The sequence below is a fragment of the Macrotis lagotis genome, chromosome 4 (genome assembly GCF_037893015.1).
Source record: "Macrotis lagotis isolate mMagLag1 chromosome 4, bilby.v1.9.chrom.fasta, whole genome shotgun sequence".
Taxonomy (NCBI): domain Eukaryota; kingdom Metazoa; phylum Chordata; class Mammalia; order Peramelemorphia; family Peramelidae; genus Macrotis; species Macrotis lagotis.
Genome location: NC_133661.1, coordinates 73,916,851 through 73,937,491, shown reverse-complemented (window position 1 = coordinate 73,937,491; position 20,641 = coordinate 73,916,851). Strand labels below are relative to the sequence as shown.

Below are 20,641 nucleotides of genomic sequence, written 5' to 3'. Positions count from 1 at the left end.
ATTCATGGTTGCATCATGATACTAGTGCATATTTTCTCACAATTCCTTCTGCATTATTGTTCTTTGTTGTAGTGACACTTCCCAGTTGTTTCAATGTTCATTTTTCTTGTTATTAGTTATTTGGAGCATTCTTTCATATGGTTGTTAAGAGTTTGCAAGTCTTTTGAGAACTGTTTCTTCACATCTTTGGGCCACTTATCAACTGGGGAATAGATTTTATTCATAAGTATGTATATAAATAACATATATATGTATTTATGTTTATGTGTGTATATGTACTAATTATTTATATCTCTTGGATTCAAACCCCTATCAAGAAAATTTGGTACAAAGATTTTCCCCCATTTAACCATTTCCTTTTTAATTTTAACTATATTAGTTTTGTCTTTTCAGAAGCTTTTCAGTTTTATGTAATTGAAGTTATCTAATTTATCTTTTGTAATTGTATCCTTTGGTTAGGAATACATATTATATATATATGTATATACATATACATATATATATATATCTGTGAAAATGATATGATAGACTTCTTTTTGTAATTTTTTATAGTATGAGTTTTAATATTAAGTTCATATACATCTACTTAGAATGTATTTTGAAATACAGTATAAGGTGTTGGCCTAAGCTTAATTTCTCCCTTTCCAGTTTTGCAAATAAGTTTTTTTAAATTGGAGAGTTTTGTCCTAAGCAATTTATATTTTCTGGGTTTTGAATTCTGGGCTATTTGTTTCTCATTCTTCCTTGTCTAGTCTAATCCATTATTCTGAGTTCTATTTTTAAACTAATACTGGTGGTTTTTGATGACTATTGGATTATAATTTAATTTGTAGTCTAGAAATGCTATTCCCTTTTAATTCCTACCTTTTTATTAATTTATTTAATATTCTAGAATTTAGATCTTCATATCTTTCCAAAAAGAATTTCGATAGTAGTAGTTTATCAAATTTTGTAAAGTATTTCTTTGGTAATTTGATTGGTATGGTATTAAAAAGTGTAAATTTACTTTGGTAGTTATATTGACATATCCCAATTATGAGCACTGGATATTCCTCTAGGTATATAAGTTGTTCTTTATTTCTTTAAGGAGCACATTGTGATCGAATCCAAACAAGTATTTTGTATGCTTTGGTAGATTGGTCCCTAGTTACAGTAGACATTTTGTACTTATTTGGAATGATATTTTTCTTTCTATTTTTAGTTCTTGGATCTTCTTCTTCTTATTATTATATAGAAATGCTTTTTGATTTCTGAGGGTTTATCTTGTAGCTTGCAACTTTGCTGAAGCTATTAATTATCTCAAAGCCTTGTTTAAATTTTCCTTAACAATCCTATTTTGTTTCTCTGAATTCCTTTAATTTTCATTTTCTGTGCCATTTATTTTTTCCCACATCATAAAAACATATTTTGTTCATATTCTGTACTGTATTGTTACTCAATTATTGCATGTGTTTTCATTTTGTCTCTTCAAATAGAAAATAAGTTTTTTTATTATAGTTTTTGTAATGATAGACTCAAGATTAGAAACACAGTAGCCACTCAGTAAAGATTTATCAAATGAATCAATTTTAGCCAAAACCAATCATACACACTATCTTTGCTATATTGTGGAAGAATGGCACAACTCAGAATTCCCCATGGAGGGGGAACATATTTTACAAATTTTCCATTGAGCCATAAAGTCACAGAATTTTAGAACTGAAAGGAATTGTAGACAGACACAAGCCTGTGTTGAAGTCCCGTTAAAGTCTGATCAAGGTTCATTCCTTTTCCTGGGGTGTTAAATTACTCTGGAACTTAATTTAAGCAAATTGGAATAGCTTAGATTCAAATAACCTATTCAAACTAGTTGCTTATAACTCTCTGAATTCAGTGAATCATGTTCCCTGGGCTTTCCTATGTTCCCTCACATGAAACTTGCTTTTAAAAAAACCCAAACTACAACACCCCTACCATCACCATCATCTTTTGTATTTTATGTAAATAGTGACTACTTATTTCCTCAGGTGTTATAATTCACCTTTGATTTGACTGCATTAACATGAAGGGAACACAGTAATAAGAAGGATTGTAACAGTAATATTTGGGGACTTCCAAAATGCCTCAAACTAAGAGGCAAAAAAAAAAATCAATGAGGATACAGAACAATCACTCTAAGGAAATCCAAAGATTCTTCTCACCGTTGAAGTTTATCTGCTGATGATGCCAGATGTCCCTGAATTTCTGGGGAGCATTTCCATCTCAGTCTTCTGGGAGCAGGAAGCTCACTGACAGAATCAGCTCTAACTAACTTCTTTGAGCTCTCTTTCCTGTAGGCACAAAGAGAAAGGTATCATGACTTCTAATCTTTAATGAATTGGTTAATAATAACTCCCTTTTATTTCTTTCCTTTCTGGAATTGTTTTTATCTTGCAAATATTTATTTGCAAACTCACAGTGGTTTTGTTTCTAAAAGTTGCAAACTTTTCCTTCCATATCATAAGACATATATAAATAGTGACATTTTTAATCATAAAATTGTGTCCAAATTACTCATGTCAGTTTAAACATAATAAACTTGGCTTAATTTTTTATCATAAGATTTGTAGATAGAGCACTACCTCATAGTTTGAAAAAACCTATAACCATATTAGAGAATCTTTATTCAAGTGAAGATCACTGACTCCTAGGGAAACCTAAGAGCCCTGCAGAAACACACACACACACACACACACACACACACACACACACACACACACACATACACAAATAGAGCTTTGGAGTTAATGTTCTAGAAAAAATATAAAACATTATGCATAAATATTGACAAAGTCACAGAATTTTGGGTTTTAAGGCAACTTAGAATGTCATCTCACCCAATGCCTCAAATAATGCAAGAGGTTTTCTTCAATAACACTGACCAAAATGTCACTACCTCGCAAGAGACCTAGTCCATTTTCAGATTTTTTTAAATTTTTAGGAAGTTCTTCATTTCTGATGAACTTAAATATACCTCCTTCTAACACATGACCATTTAGCAGATACAACAAAAAAAAATAAAATAGAGATCTGTTGTACTCTTTTGTACTACTAATAATACTTCAAAGATGCCAGTCTCTCTACCACCTAGCAGATAATCTTCAGGAAGAGTTATGACTTGACAATTCAATGCTATGTGGCAAAACTGAGAATGAATTAATCTGAGTTTTTCTTGACTGATCCTCAGACTATTGCTCATTCCTACAAAGATCATTGGGTATTTGGACATCTTGAAGGATAAGATTCATATTTATGGAGGTCTTGGAAAAACTGATAAGGCACAGAGATTCTAGATTTGGGAGGAGTCATCCTTTTGGGAGGATCCATCCTTCCTGGGATGTCCTCCTGGACATACCTTTTAGTAGGTGGGTCTGATATCCAAACCCATTCTAAGTTGAAGGCCACTCCCTTCCTTTGATGGACAAATCAGAAGTAGCTTTTCAGATCCTACCTGATAGTGAAATGGTATTTTAAAAAAAATCTTTCAAAGCTTCATCCTTGGGGGGTTTTAGCTCTCTAGTCAGACACCCTATAACATATGCCTGCACAGTCAGTGAATTTATAAAAATGTTACAGTTGTGTATGTTAATCCGATCTGTTTTGCTCTTTCTTATAGCCAAACCTTAAAGGTTAATGTTTGTCCTTTAATAGTACAAACTCTGAGGGTTAACACATATTTAATCTGATAATTATTTTTTAAGGTCAAAACTCATGAATAACCCCTCCTCTCTATTCACAAACAATCTCTAGAGTTTGGTTTATACTCCCTTCACAGAGCCATTTGGGCCACTTCCATGGCATGCTGGCATACAGAAGCTGAGGTCCCTCAATCAGCTGACAAAATAATTTTCCTAAATTATAGGTTTAACTTTGCCACTCCTCTACTCAATAAACTCCAATGGTTTCCTTCTATCTCAAACCAAGCTCTCCTATTTGACTTTCAAAGCCCTTTAAAAGATGGACCCAATCTACCTTCTATTCCAATCATATACTGTGCTCCTTCCCACAATTTATATTCCAGGGATACTGGCATTTTGTCTGTTGCTCATGTATAGTAATCCAGCTTCTTTTTCTTGTCTCTTGTCCCCTATTCTCCATACTTCCTCTTCACCTCTGCATCTTGGCAGCCCTAGTTTCCTTCAAAATTTGCTTAAGGGCTACCTTCTACATAAAGCTTCTCTTGATCTCCACAGCTGATAATTTTCACCTTCCAATTTACCTTATATCTATTTTTTTCTCCACAATTTGTGGCATACATGCATGCATATATACAAATATGTATATATATACATATATATATCCATGCATACACACATCATGTACACACACACACACACACACACACACACACACACACGCACATATACTTTTTTAGAGAGAATATAAACTCCTTGACAGATGGGATTGCTGAATTTTTGTCTTTGGGTTCCCCAAAATCCTAGAAATGGCAGTACCAGAAGCCCACTGGTTTTTCTTCTAGCCCAGCCCTCCAAATCATTATCTAGAAAAATAGGCAGGAAAGGGTCAGTTATCTATCAATTGGGTAACCTGAGAGAGACAGGAGGCCAACCATAACTGGCAAGTCAAATCACCTATCTATACCTACACCATGATCTCCATTTCCCCTTGAATATGATGGAGAAAGCTCAGGACCCTGAGTCTAGAAGCCTTGAGAATGGCCATGCCTCTAAACCACCAGCTCTAGTTTCTAGACCAGTCCCCTGAAGCCATCTTGGAGGAAAGAAGGGGCATACTTCTAGCAAGATTGGGTGCACCTTCCTTAACATCATCAGCAGTTTCTGCTCACCAACTGACACCAATAGGAATGGCATCACTTCCCAGACCACCAGCCCTACCATCATCTGGGGAAGCAACTCACATAGATAAAACACCAGACATCTCCTTCATCTGCCAACTAGATGCTACATACAGGGAAGCAAAACCAGCCTAACTGAAGTACAATGGCTCTCTAAAGGAGAGACAGAAGACATGTTCCAGACAAATCAAATCACCACCAACATGAATGCTGTTTCGCCTTAGACCTTAACAGGACCCTCCACCCCAGTCTTGAAAACCAGGGTCCTGGGAAGAGTACTGCTTCCAGTGTAATGTCCTCAGATACCATCCTAGGCAGTCACTACCCCAGTGGTGATGCAGCCTGGGCACTGCTCCCAGAAAGGAAAGTTCCTGTCTCCAGAGTTCTTAGACTTGTCAAATAGTTTAGAAACTGATGTGATTTTATCAGTGGAAATGATATTAAAGAAAAAGCTGCTGTACCTCAAGGACTATGGGACTTTTTCATCTGACTTGCAGCTGAATGTGTTATCATCCACCAGTAGAATGTGAAGTCTTTTCATGAGACAATCCCTATTCTCAAGGAGCGTACATTCTAATTTATATTTGCATCCTGAAATTTAGCAGTGTTTGACAATATTTAATAACAGCTTTTTTCATCCATTCATTCTTCATTCATGCATTTGTTGTTTACCTAGCCCAGTGCCTGACTATAGAAGGTGATTAATAAAGCTCTTTCAATTGATTTGTTAATAGACTTGAAATTCATTTTATCTAACTGTGTCCAGTCCACTTGTTTCTGCTCAGTCAACCAAGCCACACTACCGCTGCTGCAGCCATGATATCCAATCTATTTGTAACTCCAGCTTCCACCACTGTGAGTCTACTTGGGCTTTGATTGGTGAAAATATACTTGCTGCTACCCATTTCAGGCCTGATTCACCACTTCCTAATCATTTCTCTTCCTCTATTTTTTCCCAGTTCTAGTTCTGGGAACAGTTACCAAATCAACATTGCCATTCCTGAAAAGAATATGTCTTTTTAAAAAATTATTTATTTATTTTGAATTTTACGATTTTCCCCCTAATCTCATCCCCCCCCCCCAACAAAAGGCAGTCTATTAGTCTTTACGTTGTTTCCATAGTATACACTGATCTAAATTGAGTGTGATGAGAGAGAACTCATATCCTTAAGGGAAAAAAATAAAGTATAAGAGATAGCAAAAATTACATAAAAAGATAATGGCTTTTTTTTTAAATTAAAGGTCTTTGGTCTTTGTTTAAACTGCACAATTCTCTCTGGATACAGATGGTATTCTCCAATGCAGATATCCCCAAATTGTGCCTCAATGTTGCACTGATGGAATGATCAAGTCCATTAAGGTTGATCATCACCCCCATGTTGTTGTTAGGGTTTACAGTGTTCTTCTGGTTCTGCTCATATCTCTCAGCCTCAGTTCATGCAAATCCTTCCAGGTTTGCCTGAATTCCCAACCCTCCTGGTTTCTAATAAAACAATAGTGTTCCATAACAGACATAAACCACAATTTGTTCAGCCATTTGATGGACATTTACTTGATTTCCAATTCTTTGCCACCACAAACAGTGCTGCTATGAATATTTTTGTACAAGTGATGTTTTTACCCTTTTTCATCATCTCTTCAGGGTACAGACCCAGTAGTGGTATTGCTGGATCAAAGGGTATGCACATTTTTGTTGCCCTTTGGGCATAATTCAAAATTGCTCTCCAGAAAGGTTGGATGAGTTCACAGCTCCACCAACAATGTATTAGTGTCCCAGATTTCCCACATCCATTCCAACATTGATCATTGTCCTTTCTGGTCATATTGGCCAGTCTAAGAGGTGTGAAGTGGCACCTCAGAGATGCTTTAATTTGCATTTCTCTAATAAGTAGTGTTTTAGAACAATTTTTCATATGACTATTGATTGCTTTGATTTCCTCATCTATAAATTGCCTTTGCATATCCTTTGACCATTTGTCAATTGGGGAATGGCTATTTTTTTTTTGAAAATTTGACTCAGTTCTCTGTATATTTTAGAAATGAGTCCTTTGTCAGAAACATTAGTTGTAAAAATTGTTTCACAATTGACTAAATTTCTTTTGATCTTGGTTACAGTGGTTTTATCTGTGCAAAAGCTTTTTAATTTAATGTAATTGAAATTATCAGTTCATTTTTAATAATGTTCTCCATTTCCTCCTTGGTCATAAATTGCTTCCCTTTCCATAGATCTGACAGGTAAACCATTCCTTGATCTCCTGGTTTGCTTATAATATTGTTTTTTTTTTTAATGTCTAAATCCTGTATCCATTTTGCCCTTATCTTGGTTTAGGGTGTGAGGTGTTGGTCTAATCCCAGTTTCTGCCATACTAACTTCCAATTTTCCCAACAGTTTTTATTGAAGACAGAGTTTTTATCCCCAAAGCTGTACTCTTTGGGTTTATCAAGCTGCAGATTACTATAATCATTTCCTGCGATTACACCCAGTCTATTAAAAAAGAATATGTCTTAAGACTTCCCTGTCCAAGAAACTCCTCCCTAACTATCAATCCTCTATATTTGTAATTTTTTCCTATTATAATGTAAGCTATGTGAGGGCAGGAACTATCTTTCTTGCTTGTGTTTGCTTAGTTCAGTTATTGATTTAATAAATATGTTTTCATTCATTCATGTCATTAATTCATGGGAGAATTACTAATTATAATTTATATTTTGTATATCATCTTAAGGTTTATTAAATACTCTCCTTACAGCATTCTGTGAAGTAAATAGCATGAGTTTTATCATCACATTTTACAGTTTAGGAAATTGAGTGATTAATGATTTTCCTATGATCACACAGCTTGCCAATTTTTGAGTCAGAATTTTAACCAAGGTGTTCTGACTTTTTATATCCAGCATCCTGGCCACTTAAGAGAGAGAAACAGAAGTGGAAATGTGACAATAATGAGAATGGGTAGGGAGATGTAGAAACTGAAACAAATGAAAAATATTCCTCAGAGAAAGACAAATGTAAAGCCACACAAGGAGTAAAATAAACCAAGAATTTTAAAGACAGAACCAGAGACTACTTTGTTGACTTCCTGAACTGTGTTCTTCTACCCGCCTCTATTCCTCCCACACTTTTAGGTTTTTAAAAGGAGCCTCCTGGGTCATACTAATAGAAAAAGAGGGAGAAAAGAGAACAAAAGTGCTGTTCAATTGGCCTCTATGTTCTAGTTTTTCCAAAAGGTAATGTAGTCTTGTCTCATGGCCAGGAAGAAAGATAGATCCACAAAGGATTGTTGTCATCCACAATTGCCTCGTTTTGAAATATTCTGGAGGGAGGGATCTTAAACCTTCTAACTTTCAGTTCTGTCCAATTCAGTAAACATTTTGTATGCATTTACAATGTGAAAAGGTACTGAGAACACAGCCACATAACAAATTGCTTCAGTCTCCAAGTAACTTACATTGTAAGTCCTTGGAGCACTAAAGTCTGATTTTTAGAAAACATTCTGGGGTAGGAAACAAACTCTCTCTCAAAGACTAACTGACATGCATTTCATAAAGGTACTTGATACACTTTACAAGTTCTTCCTGTGTTTCTCTGAAACCATTCATTTTGTCATTTCTTACAGCACTACAGTATTCCATTACCTTAATTTACTACTATTTGTTTCACTAGTACTTGATTTATGAGCAACCCCCCCCATGTATACAGTAACAATAAATTGTTTTAAGAATGACTTTGAGCAAATAAGTTATTTTGACTATTATAAATGCCCAAATTAACAATAAGAGACACATGAAGAAAGATGTTATCTGCATCTAGAAAAAGAAGTGATAAATAAAAATATATCTAAAAGAATATTATACCTATTTTATCTAATGTGACCATCTGTAGGGTAGGATGGGGAGGAAATTATAATGATAATTTTTTTATAAATTTAAAAGGAATAGCAAGTTGTACAAAGTAGATTTTCAGTTTCATGTGCAATCTTTTTTATTATATTTATTATAGAAATGCATGTTTTATTCCATAAATTAAAAATAAAATAAACTATTAAAAAGTATAAAAATGGACAACTTTGAAAGACTTTTTCTGATTAGTATAATGAGCAGCTTATTCCAAGGAAGTAACAAAGAAGGTGATGGATTCCATATGTAGAATGAGATGTGCTTTTGTGGATATAGCAAATATAGAAATTTAGTGGAGTTTTGTGTGTGTGTGTGTATGCATAATGCATTTATACAAATGTGTATTGTATACATATATAAACAAAACCTTTGTGACACATATAATATTATGATTATATACATTATGTTACAATTATATACATTATGTTTCTTTTCTGAAGGGGTAAGGAGAGGTGAAATAAAATAAATGCTTATTGATTGAAAAATAAAATAAAATTACCTTTAATATTTTGTTTTCTTCGGAAGCTTGAGAAATAATTTTTTTTAAATGGTACAAATTCTAGGGAAGGAATCTTTAACCCTCTTTTCTCTGAGGTGACCACCATTAGTTATTCCAAAAGATAATAATGAAAAAATAGACCTTGTATTTCAACAGGACCTTTGTTTTGAGATACTGTGTAATAAAGTATCATTTCTAGTTTATTTTGGGTGGAGTAATTATAGGACCACAGATATAATTTTTATTTCCTTCAAGTGCATGCTCAATAAATTCTTAAAGATTTATGGATGGACATCTGAAGCATGTTAAGAAGCAAGTAGTTTATCATTACTTCTCTGGAGAGAACAGTATAACCAAGGCATGGGGGAGGTTTGGAGCTGGGGACAAAAGTAGAAGGAAGAAAGGATTCTGATGGGAGATTGGGGAAGGAGAGGATGCCATACTCTAACCATGATGTTTGCTAGAACTTGTGCTATTCTGCACAAAAGTTCTAAAGGAAATTCTGAAGATTTGCAAGGTGCTTTTTATTTAGGGACATCTGGCCACTTATTTTACTGATCAGATAATTTTTGAGCATTCTGATAACCCTTTTGGGGGCATCTGAATATAAGTTAAAATTTATATTATAGAAATAAAATATCTAGATAAACATATTTTATGATTTTAGGGTTTAGAAGAAGGAGAGAAATATTTTTCTGTCAGCATTGGTTAGGGGGATGGATTTCAGATAGGACTTAGATGCAGTAGTGACAAGCTTAGAACTATAGATCTTTAGAAAATTCTAGGTTCTTAGTGTTGGAATTAACTTCTTAAAATAAATATATTTCTTTTATTTATTTTGGAGAGTTTTGGAGTATGGAATAATATATGTTTGTTCTATGTTTGTTCCTGCCCTCTTGAGTAAAGGATAGGAAGATGACATAGGTAAGGAAGCAGGCAATAATCTTCTGGGAATCTATGAGCAGAGTACTAAGTGGGTAGTGGCCCAAGTGGTTGAGCATGTGTAGTGAATTTTAAATTAGACCAAAAGACTAAAGCCCAAGAAGTCAAAAGTGCAAGAAGTCAAAATAAGCCATAGAACTAGAAGGGGAAAAAAAGACATGATTCTCCAGGAAAGGGATGAAGAGGAAAGTAACTACAGGCTCTGGTCATGAGGTGCAAGCTGTGGGATTGAACCTGGTGAGAAGTTTTGATGGCCAGTTAGACTAGAATAGAATTTTGAAGACTATGAGTCACCCAACTTTGCACTGGGGAGACTTGGTGGACATTACAAGATTCTTTGTATCATAATATTATCTATGGATTAATTCTTTTCTTGTATATAAACCCTTGAAAAACTCAGTTGGATGCTAGAATATACAACAAAGGAATAGAGAAGAGAAACAGGTATTAAAGGGAGGACATTAAGAAAGAACTGAAAGCTATTTCAGGGTTCTAGGGTTGGGATGAGATTATGGTACAGACCACGGAGCTCCCAACTTCTCAGGGCTTAAGTTTTTAGGAAAGGTAGCTTCAAGGACACATTTTCCCCTTCCCAAAAGGGGAAAGGTGTAGGTAAGATTCCTTTTCCTATAGAAACTGTGCATTCTCACTTCACCTCTGTGTCTTATAATTCCAGGTTTGTTTCAGAGTTAAACTTATGTCATCTATTGCATGAGATGTTCCCTGATTCTCCCCAGCTGGTATTTTCATCCCCCTAACTTACCTTTTATTTATGTTGTATATCAAACCACTTGGGGGAGCTTGTGAATGAGTTTAAGCCCTAGAAGCATCACTTGATTGTTATGGTGGAGTCATTTTGCCAACTGCACATTCACAGTTCAACTGTCTTTACTGCTCAATGGACAGCATCCCCACTATCCTCCCTCCTTAGAGGTTAAGTTTTGCAGCATGGCAAGAAAGCCTTAAGTCATTCTCATTGAAATGTCAGTTTTTACTTCCCCATAACATAGTGTTTCTGACTTGCTTCATTATTTAACCCAAAATAAAGAAATCAAGGGTATATTTCAGATACTTTTGTATGACTTGGAAAGCTAAACATTCTCACCTTTTACCTCTCTTGGCTCAAACCCCAATTCAGTGCAGCTGAACAAATATGTATAATCTCTGAAAAGATACCCTCCCCTCTGCCCACTCCTTACTTTCATCTATAGATCTACACATTAAGTAAATTGGGGTCATTTTGTTGTAAACCAACAGTTTTTTTTATCACAGGTAAATGGCTCAAGGCAGGAAATAAACATTTGGAAAAAAGAGCTCTACTTCCAACCTAGACTGCCTCACCTTCATTGTTAGGCTGCTGTGCTTGTGTGGCATCTTCACTGCCTCCCATCTCCCCTGAGATAAGATTTTTGAAACATGAAGAAAAATTCTAAGCCATTCCCACAAAAGCAATGTTTATTTCACCATGAAACAATGCTTTTGGGTTGCTATCTCCTTTTTTTTTCCAAAGGAAAGGCATCAAAGGATATCTCAAGAATTTTACAAAGCTTTCAAAAGTCAAACACTGACCTCTCTTCCCACATTGCCCTACTTGGCTCAACCTCTAAGTCAGCTCAATCAACAAGTGTTGCACATCTCTGAAAGAGCCAGTCCTCTCTTCTATCTATGTGAAATCTGTGAATTAAGGAAACTACCAAAACAGTCTTGTCCATTTTGTTGCTCATCAACAGTTTTATCACTGATATAGCTTAAAATTTAGCAGAAAAGAAAAGAAGGAAGAGGGTTGGATTATCTGCCTATCCTCCTATCACAACTTGGATGAGCAAGGCAGAGTCAGTCCAGGGCATTCTTAGAATGTCCTCATTATTCATCCTGCAGATCACTGATCCTCTTAGCAGCTGCTTGCAATGGCTCCCAGTGACTTGCTATGGTTTCTGCCTTCTTTTCCCCACAAACTCTTTAAAGTTTAAGGGAGTTTATCTCAGGTCAAATCCAAGACCACTGGAACTTGGGGAATACTGGGGAAAACCTATTAACCAACCAGCTGGCAGCAAACTGATTCTCATCTCTACCAATTCATGATCGTTCCACTATGAGTGAGGTCCAAAAGTTGGAATATGTGTATACATGTCACACATGTATCTGCATATGTATATATGTATATGTCTGTATACATATGCTTATATATTTATGAATCATAAATATATTTGTGATATCTCCTCTGATTCAATGTAAACTCTTTGAGAGTAGGGACTGTCTCATTTACATCTTGTTATGCTCAGAATCTTGAAATGTGGTAGGTGCTGAATAAATGTATGCTGATTGATTTTTTTCATAAATCTATGTCTAGCTATGTCAGTCCAGTTGACCTCAAAAGCAGAAACTAAATTCATCCTATTAAATTTAAACATTAGTTCCTATTTAGCATTCTAGCCCATTCAGATCTTTTGAGGCCCTAATTTTTGTAGCTATGGCGTTTTCATATTACATTGCTTAATGAAATTTGAATGTTTTTCATCTTTGCCTTCATCATAAGCTCCTAATAAAAATAATGTTTAGAACAGAGCTCTAACTTGTGATGAGGTTGATAGTAATCCATTAATTAGCCTTATTTGTGTCAGTTGTTCAATCAGTTCCAAATCTACCCAACTTTTAAATTCTAATCCAGTTCACCTGTCTCCATCTTCTCTACAAGGATGTCAGAAATGGTTTTTGTTAAAATCCTTGAAGAAATTCAGTTATATGGTCTGTATCATTTTTTTGATCTATCATCTAATGATCCTGTCAAAATACTAGATGACATTACAGTCCAGTCCAGTTGGCTCATAATTATCCTTTGATGGCTTATAATGGTTACCATTTCACTTTTTTAAGTGCCCATAAACTGTATCTTTAATAATCCATTGGAGAGTGTTTTTTTTTCTAGGAAGGACAGTCAAACTTACTAGTCTAGAATTTGCAGAATAAACTTTCCTCTCCTTTTTTGAAAATTGGGACATTTGACCATCTCTGGTCCTACAGCACCTCTTCCATTCTTTATGATTATTCAAAGTCTAATTTTCCTATTTTACAGATTAAAAACAGAGGTTCAGAGAGCCCAGATGATTCATCAGAGTCCAAGAGTTAGTCAGATGTATTGAGTTTCAGTACTCAGAACAGCAAAATGACTTGTTTCTAGCAAAACTTCTTGGCAAAGATGTAATAAATAACTGTTAAACCAGTGTTGAAGAGGCACACAGATCCAACTTCCTGGTACTAAAAAAATATTAAGGCAATGCAGAATTTTGAAATAATAATAGAAATTAAAACAAACCACTGTTTGCTTCTCAAGTCACAGTGGTAATTATATTAAAATTTATTTGTCCTATGTTTTAACAAAGTAACTGAAATCACTCCAGTGGCTTCAGTGATGTTTTGTCTGCTTTTTTTCCCCTAGAGACATAACATTAGTCCTTTAAAGGAGGAGTATTATTTTCTACAAGTTTCTCAATTTATTTTACCTTTACCTTTCATCTTATTTTTCATCGCTCTCATGATCATAGAATATGCAGAGCTGTAAAGCACCTTAAAAATAGTTTGTACAACCCTTTCCTTTTAGACCACATCACCTAATCATTGTCAAATAATTCAAACCCAAGTTTTATAACTCCAGATCCAGGCTGCATCTAGCCCATTTTCTCCAGTGTACTAACCTGCTTGATACATTTGATGTATTCTGTGCCTAATATGTCTAATATATTGTTTATATTTAACAAATGCTAAACAATTTAAAATCACCCCTCTCTCCACTTCAATATTTATCTCCAGGTTTTTATTTTATTAGGAAGGATGCAATTAAGTTATCAAATTTAGGAATTCTGGGTCAACTCTATGTAAGAGAATAGAATCACTGATTCTCACAATTGGAAGGGACCTCAGGGACCATCCAATCCAACCTATTCCTGAATAGGTCTCCACTGTACAATGTTCCAAACCAAGGGCCTTCTAGTTTTTGCTATAAAATCTCTACTAAAGGGAAACCAGTCTCCTATGTAAGGCCATTCAATTTTTGATAGGTATAATTGTTAGGAAGTTTCCCTATATACTAATTATAATTTTACACCCATTTTCAGAGTCTAGCTTAGTACTATGTATATGCTAAGATATCTATTATTCATTAAATTGAATTGAACCACTCCTAGCTAAGTCTATTGGGGCTAAGGAAAACAAATCCAATCCTTTTTCCTCCATAGGTCTTTCAAATACTTGACTTCACTTTAGCAAGACAAATATTTATTAAGGTCCTAAAAGATCCAAATTCCATACTAGATACTAGGAATACAAAAACAGTCTTTGCCTTCGAGAAGTTTTCATTCTACTGGGGGATATAATATGCACTTAGATAAGGAAATAAAAAGGAATTTCAAGATAGGGAGAGAATGAACAACCCTGAGGATCAAGGAAGAGCTCATAAAGGAATTGGTACCCAAGCTGCTAGAATGTCATAAATGGGAAATGGATGTAGGCCCAGTTGGCAGGGCCATAGATGACATGAAGATAAGACTGGAAAGTTAGATTAGAGTTGAAGATTTAAATACTAAGCATAGAAGTTTGGTTTTTTTTAATAGAGGAAATAGGGAGCCACTAAAACTTCTTGAGTAGAATAGTGAAAATAGAATAGATCTACAATTTGGAGAACTTATCTTGGCAACTGTATGGTTTAGAGATCAGCTAGGAGGGAAGGAACAAGACCTATGATGTCATAGGAAATAAGTATAGGGATTCTATGAGGAAATTCTCCAATTAGGAGCTTCTCTGCAATTTATAGTCTAGGGACCTGGCACACAGGTTAAGTTATTGGCCCAGGATCTTACAGCCAGTGTAAGAGTGTAGAGTAGAACTTCCTGACTGACAGATCCTTTAAATATGGAACAGAAGGCTTTATATTTCCTCTTCAAGATCATAGGAAACCCTTGGAGTTTCTAGAGGAAGGGGTGTTGTGGTCAAACCTATGATTAGAAAGATAACTTGGAGAGTTAGTCAGAGGGTAGCTTGACATAGAGACTTGAGGCAGGGAATCCAATAAGAAAACCATTGCAATGGGCCAGGAGAGAAAGAATAGAGGCCTGGATTAACATGGAAACTATGTGAGTTGGGCCTACATGTAAGACGTGTTGTAGGTAAATTTTTTTTTTAGGTTTTTGCAAGGCAAACGGGGTTAAGTGGCTTGCCCAAGGCCACACAGCGAGGTAATTATTAAGTGTCTGAGACCAGATTTGAACCCAGGTACTCCTGACTCCAGGGCCAGTGCTTTATCCACTACGCCACCTAGCCGCCCCTGTTGTAGATAAATTAATTAGATATAAGGGGTGAGGACTGGAGGATGACACCAATAGTGCCAGTCTGGGTGATTGGTGAAATGTGGCATTTTTAGCACAGAGAACTTTAATGTGGGGTCTGAATCTTTGAGTAAGTCAACAAAAAGGAAAATCTCAAAGATGCTGCTTAGGAATTTTAGAAACAAGTCTTTGGTTTCTCCAAATTAGATTGTTAAAAGTAACCCTGAAGAAAAACCTATCAAAACTCTGTTATATAAGAAAGTAGAGCTTTGCAAGCTTATAGGGAAAGATAGTCCCAGCCTCAAGAAGTTGCTATTTTAGTGCAGGAAGGCAATACTTAAAAAGGAGGCCCAAAATCTCGGAGTGGAGGTGGAGGAAAAGGAGGAGGAGGAGGAGGAGGAGGAAGAGGAGGAGGAGGAGGAGGAGGAAGAGGAGGAGGAGGAGGAGGAGGAGGAGGAGGAGGAGGAGGAGGAGGAGGTGATGATGATAAAAAAGGTGATTGAGAGGATGGTGACCAGATCCAGAGAATGCAGGATGACTGGTCTGGAGTTCTGGGAAGAACTTTCCCCAAAGGGAGAAGGTCTCTTCAGGAACAGCTGAAATGTCACTATGCTAAAAGACTGGAGAAGGAGGGATGACTGGTGACTAGAGTGGCAGTGGTCCAGTTCTCATTCCAAAGAGGCAGTGTGATTTATAGGGAAGGGCACTAGATAGGAACACAGAAGGCCTGAGACAGAATCCCAACTCCACCACTATCTATATGATTTTAGGCAACTCTCTGGGCTGCTGTTTTTTCATCTGTTAAATGAAGAGTTTGGCAGAGATGATCTCTAAAGCCCCACTTCCAGTTTCAATCATGCTAACTAGATAATCTTGCCATGCTCCAATACTCTTGTCCAAAGTAATCTCCTGAATTTGCTATGCCAAATTTCTAAAATTCAACCACTAAAGATTCATTCCTTTGAGTTAAGGAATTATATCTTCAGAAAGCCCCTTTTAGAATTCAAATATCCCTGGAAGAGATACTTTGTTATCGACCATAACATTTTAGGGCAAAATTGTTTTTGAGGTAAGAACTACTTTCTTTGGATGTTCCTAAGAATAGTTGACACCAGAGGAAAAGGAAGTTTTGTGGAGAACAAACATTTATTAAGTTCCTACCATGTGCCAGGTTAAGTACATTACAAATATTTTTTATTTGATCCTCATAACAACATTATGAGGTATGTGTTACTGTTGAGGCAACTCAGACAGACTTTTCTGAAGTTACACAGCAAGCATCTGAGGCTAAATTTGACCTCAGATTTTTTTTTCTGAGTCCAGCCCCAGGATTCTGTCCACCATCCCACTCCCCTGCCTTATGGATGGCAAAGAGAAAGGGAAGGTCAGGATCATGAGTTGTGGCCCGAAGATAAATACATAAACATAGTATCTATGTAACAATATAGTCTAGGGAAACAGGAAGAGCTTGTGTGGAAGTATGGCTTGGGAGAATAATACTATATTATCTTTCTTGTGTCCTAATGAGATTATTCTCATTCATTTAATTAGGAAAGAAACTGAGAGGCAGATAGGCTAAATGATTAAGAATGCAAAGTTTATGACTGCTTCTCATTTTGGGAGTGAGGGCAGAGCATAAACAGTCAAAAGGAAAGGGAAAATGAAAGGTCTGAAGATGCCTGTACAGCAAAATAGGATCTTAAATATCCAAGGAAAAAGGGAGGCTATGGCTATTTCAATTTTAACCATTAGATAGATCGGTATGATAAAAACTGAGGATCTTAAATAGAAATTGCTGCAACTTATAGTTTTTGGGATTTGTATAAATGGTACACAAAATTCACCTCAAATCATTTTTTTTTTTTTAGCAAGACAGAGACTACTCACAGAACTTACTTAGAGTTTGATCCATCTGGGAGATGCTCATTTTAATCACTTGTGCCTCTAACTAGGTACAAAGCTTAATCGATTTTGCAGGTACTTTCAATTCTGTCTAAATATTGGTACCTTGGAACAAAACCCCACCTACCCCAACCTAGTTGCTGCTCTTACTTCAGATAGTCTACAGACTCTAGAGCAAGAAGGCATGAACCAGAGAGAATCACTCTGAATTTAAAGAGGTTAAGGGAAAGATAATTTAGTAAATCAGCCAATACCTGCTATATATTCAGCCCTAGGCTAGGCTGTATTGTTTGTTTCTTGGGGATTGAGTGGCATAAAGAGATAAGAGAAGAATAAGGCACAGTTTAGGATTATTTTTATTGTGGTTAAAGGGAAGAGATTTCTCAGACTGTATCTTCATTTAGGGAGGGAGGTGAATAGGATAATTAATGAGGCTATGAAATACAAACATTTCACTTAACTGGTTTCTTTTTTCCAATCCTACTCTTAATAGGCATAGAATTAGAAACCTACCATAATTTCCCATTGTTTTTAAATTGTTTCAGTGTGTAATAGGTGTCCACTATCTGTTATTCCATTAAAATGGATTATATGGTGGTGGCTCAGGAGTCCCCCTGAGTTCAAATCCAGCCTCAGACACTTAATAATTACCTAGCTGTGTGACCTTGGGCAAGCCACTTAACCCCACTGCCTTGCAAAAACTTTTAAAAAAATGGATTATATGTATTTATGTGTGTATATTTAGGAGGATTTCATCACTCTAGGAAATAACAAGGGTAGAAATTCTTTGCACTGATATATTAATACCAATCAACAACATCTGTCATTTGGTGGGGGAAGAAGGGAATCCAGAGAGATTAAGTGGCTAAAATACTTTCTAGATTGTCTACAGCACCGACTTCTTGTGTTCCAGACTAGGCTGCAGGAGGATCTTGTTCTTTTATTTTAAAAAAATGAGTTTTATGAATGCCTTACTTTTCTGTATGATCATTTTTGACATAATGAGCTTCCCTTCTTTCCCTCAATTGAACCCTCCCTGGTAACAAAGAAAGGCAATTTTCCACCAGTGTATACAGTGACCACATCTGTCTATGAAGTATTTTGCCCAGACAGCCTCTACCTTTTACCTTGAGTAGGGAGGGAGATTCACAGTGGATTTCCCAGTGGGTTCTCCAGGGCCATTATTGGTTTTTCATCACTAGAGTTCATCTTGGTTATCTTTTTTCTCTGCATACCAGAGATTCGATGGTATAGAAGGGTTTTGTGATCAGCTGATTTTTCTTTTGCCCCCAGAGTCTGCTCGTGGCTGAGTTTTGGAAAATTAGTGCAGAACCATTAAGGTACAATATCCTATTAAGAAAAGAAAACTCACATGTGTCTGAGCAGATGTTCGATGCACTGTACCAGGACGATTCCATCAAATGGGGAATGTTCACAGACCGTGCCACAGACTCCATCTCGACCCACCACAAACTGGAAGGGGAAATATGCAAAGTCACAAGGTGTCCAGAGGGTGCTTGCTGTTTTAGACTCCATAGCATGATCGAATCACTATTTGGGCTGGCTGGGTTAGGATGCCAACAAGCACCACTGACCTTTGGGGTGTAACTCTTTCCCATATGTTTCTGAGCATATTGTCAAAAGGAAAAAAATCCTCCTCAAAGCAATAATTGTGTTTCTATACTCAACATCAACAACTAACAACAATAATAACAATCGCAACAAAAACAGCAACAATAATAGTTGTTCAAATTGTTTTCTATCTTTAAGGGTCAGCCTTAGTTTTCTCATTTCTAAAATAAAACTGGGGGCGCTTAGGTGATACAGTGAATTCAGGACCATCACCGGAGTCAGGAGGACCTGAGTTCAAATTTGACCTTTCAGACACTAGCTGGGTGACCTTGGGCAAGTCACTTAACCCCACTGCCTCCTCCCTATCTCCCCCAAATGAAACTGTTGGATTCTATGACCTTTAAAAACCCTTCCAGCAAATCACTTGTCATACCAACTCTGAATGATAGGTAGATAGCACAAGTCTACCAACAATACCAGGAATAATAATAAATTATATTTTTAGAGAAGTTCAAGATTTGCAAAGTGTTTTGCATAAATTATCTAATTTGATTCTCTTGTCTAAGAAGCTGGTCCTATTTTTATCTCTATTTTATAGATGAGGAAATTGAAGTTCAGGGAGTTTATCCAATTTACATAGAGTCACACACCTAATATCTGAGAAAGGATTGAAGTTCAGGTCTTTCTGACTCTAAGTCCAAGGCTGTTATACATATGAAAATTGGGGCTCAGGGAGAAGAAGTAGCTTAGGCTCACCCATAGTAGGTAGCAGAGCCAATACTCCATTTGGGGACTTCCAACTATAAATGAAAATTGTCTTTGACTTTGAAAGTTTGTGCCTAAACTATAAAATAAAAAGGCAGATAGCTAGATGGATAGATGAGAGATAGATATATCTCTCTCTATATATCTTTTTTTTAGTTTTTTGCAAGGCAAATGGGGTTGAGTGGCTTGCCCAAGGCCACACAGCTAGGTAATTATTAAGTGTCTGAGACCGGATTTGAACCCAGGTACTCCTGACTCCAAAGCCGGTGCTTTATCCACTATGTCACCTAGCTGCCCTATATATATCTTTTAACATTGTCATTTTTCTTCAAATCCATATAACTATTTGGAATTGTTGCTTTGTGGATATGTTTTATGATGATTTAAATGGAATATATACATATATCCATATATTATTTTAAAAGGGGAGATATTCACCCTAATACTTTCTATTACACCCATTACTATAGATATTGAATTATTTCTACTCTAATGTGATAATGTGATTAGAAACAAAAATAATAATCACTAAAACTTTCAGGAAGCTAACTTTCTGATAGTCAAATTTCATTACTCTTTTGAATGTGAGGCAACTGAATAAAAGTGCCTATTGGTATAGTCAGTATAATGGAATGGTTAGAGAGAAAGCATTGAAATCAGGAAGACCTAGATGCAAGTCCCATCTCTGACACCTACTGGCTGTGTGTTTCTGAGCAAATCACTTCATTTATCAATGATCTAGGCATCTTTCCATGACTGAAGGCTACAAAAAAAGGTATCAGAAGGTATGGGTTGGTATAGAAAATTTTTCTATCTGTGCATTCCCTATGACAGCGAACTTACTGGGTCAATCTTTATTCTCTCCTCCAACCACCACCCCACTCCCCAACTCCATTGGTTAAAGGCACAAAA

At 36.1% G+C, this 20,641-nt stretch overlaps 1 protein-coding gene across 1 annotated transcript in view; it reads right to left on the bottom strand.

Annotated features, from left to right (window-relative positions):
* Positions 1 to 20,641, bottom strand: part of CHAT (choline O-acetyltransferase) — a 93,248-nt gene that overhangs the window by 15,225 nt on the left and 57,382 nt on the right. Inside the window, exons 8-9 of the mRNA XM_074231873.1 lie at positions 18,765 to 18,865; positions 2,181 to 2,309 (exon numbers count right to left, since the gene is read on the bottom strand). Coding sequence (XP_074087974.1) covers positions 2,181 to 2,309; positions 18,765 to 18,865 — 230 coding nt within the window. The remainder of the gene's footprint in view (positions 1 to 2,180; positions 2,310 to 18,764; positions 18,866 to 20,641) is intronic.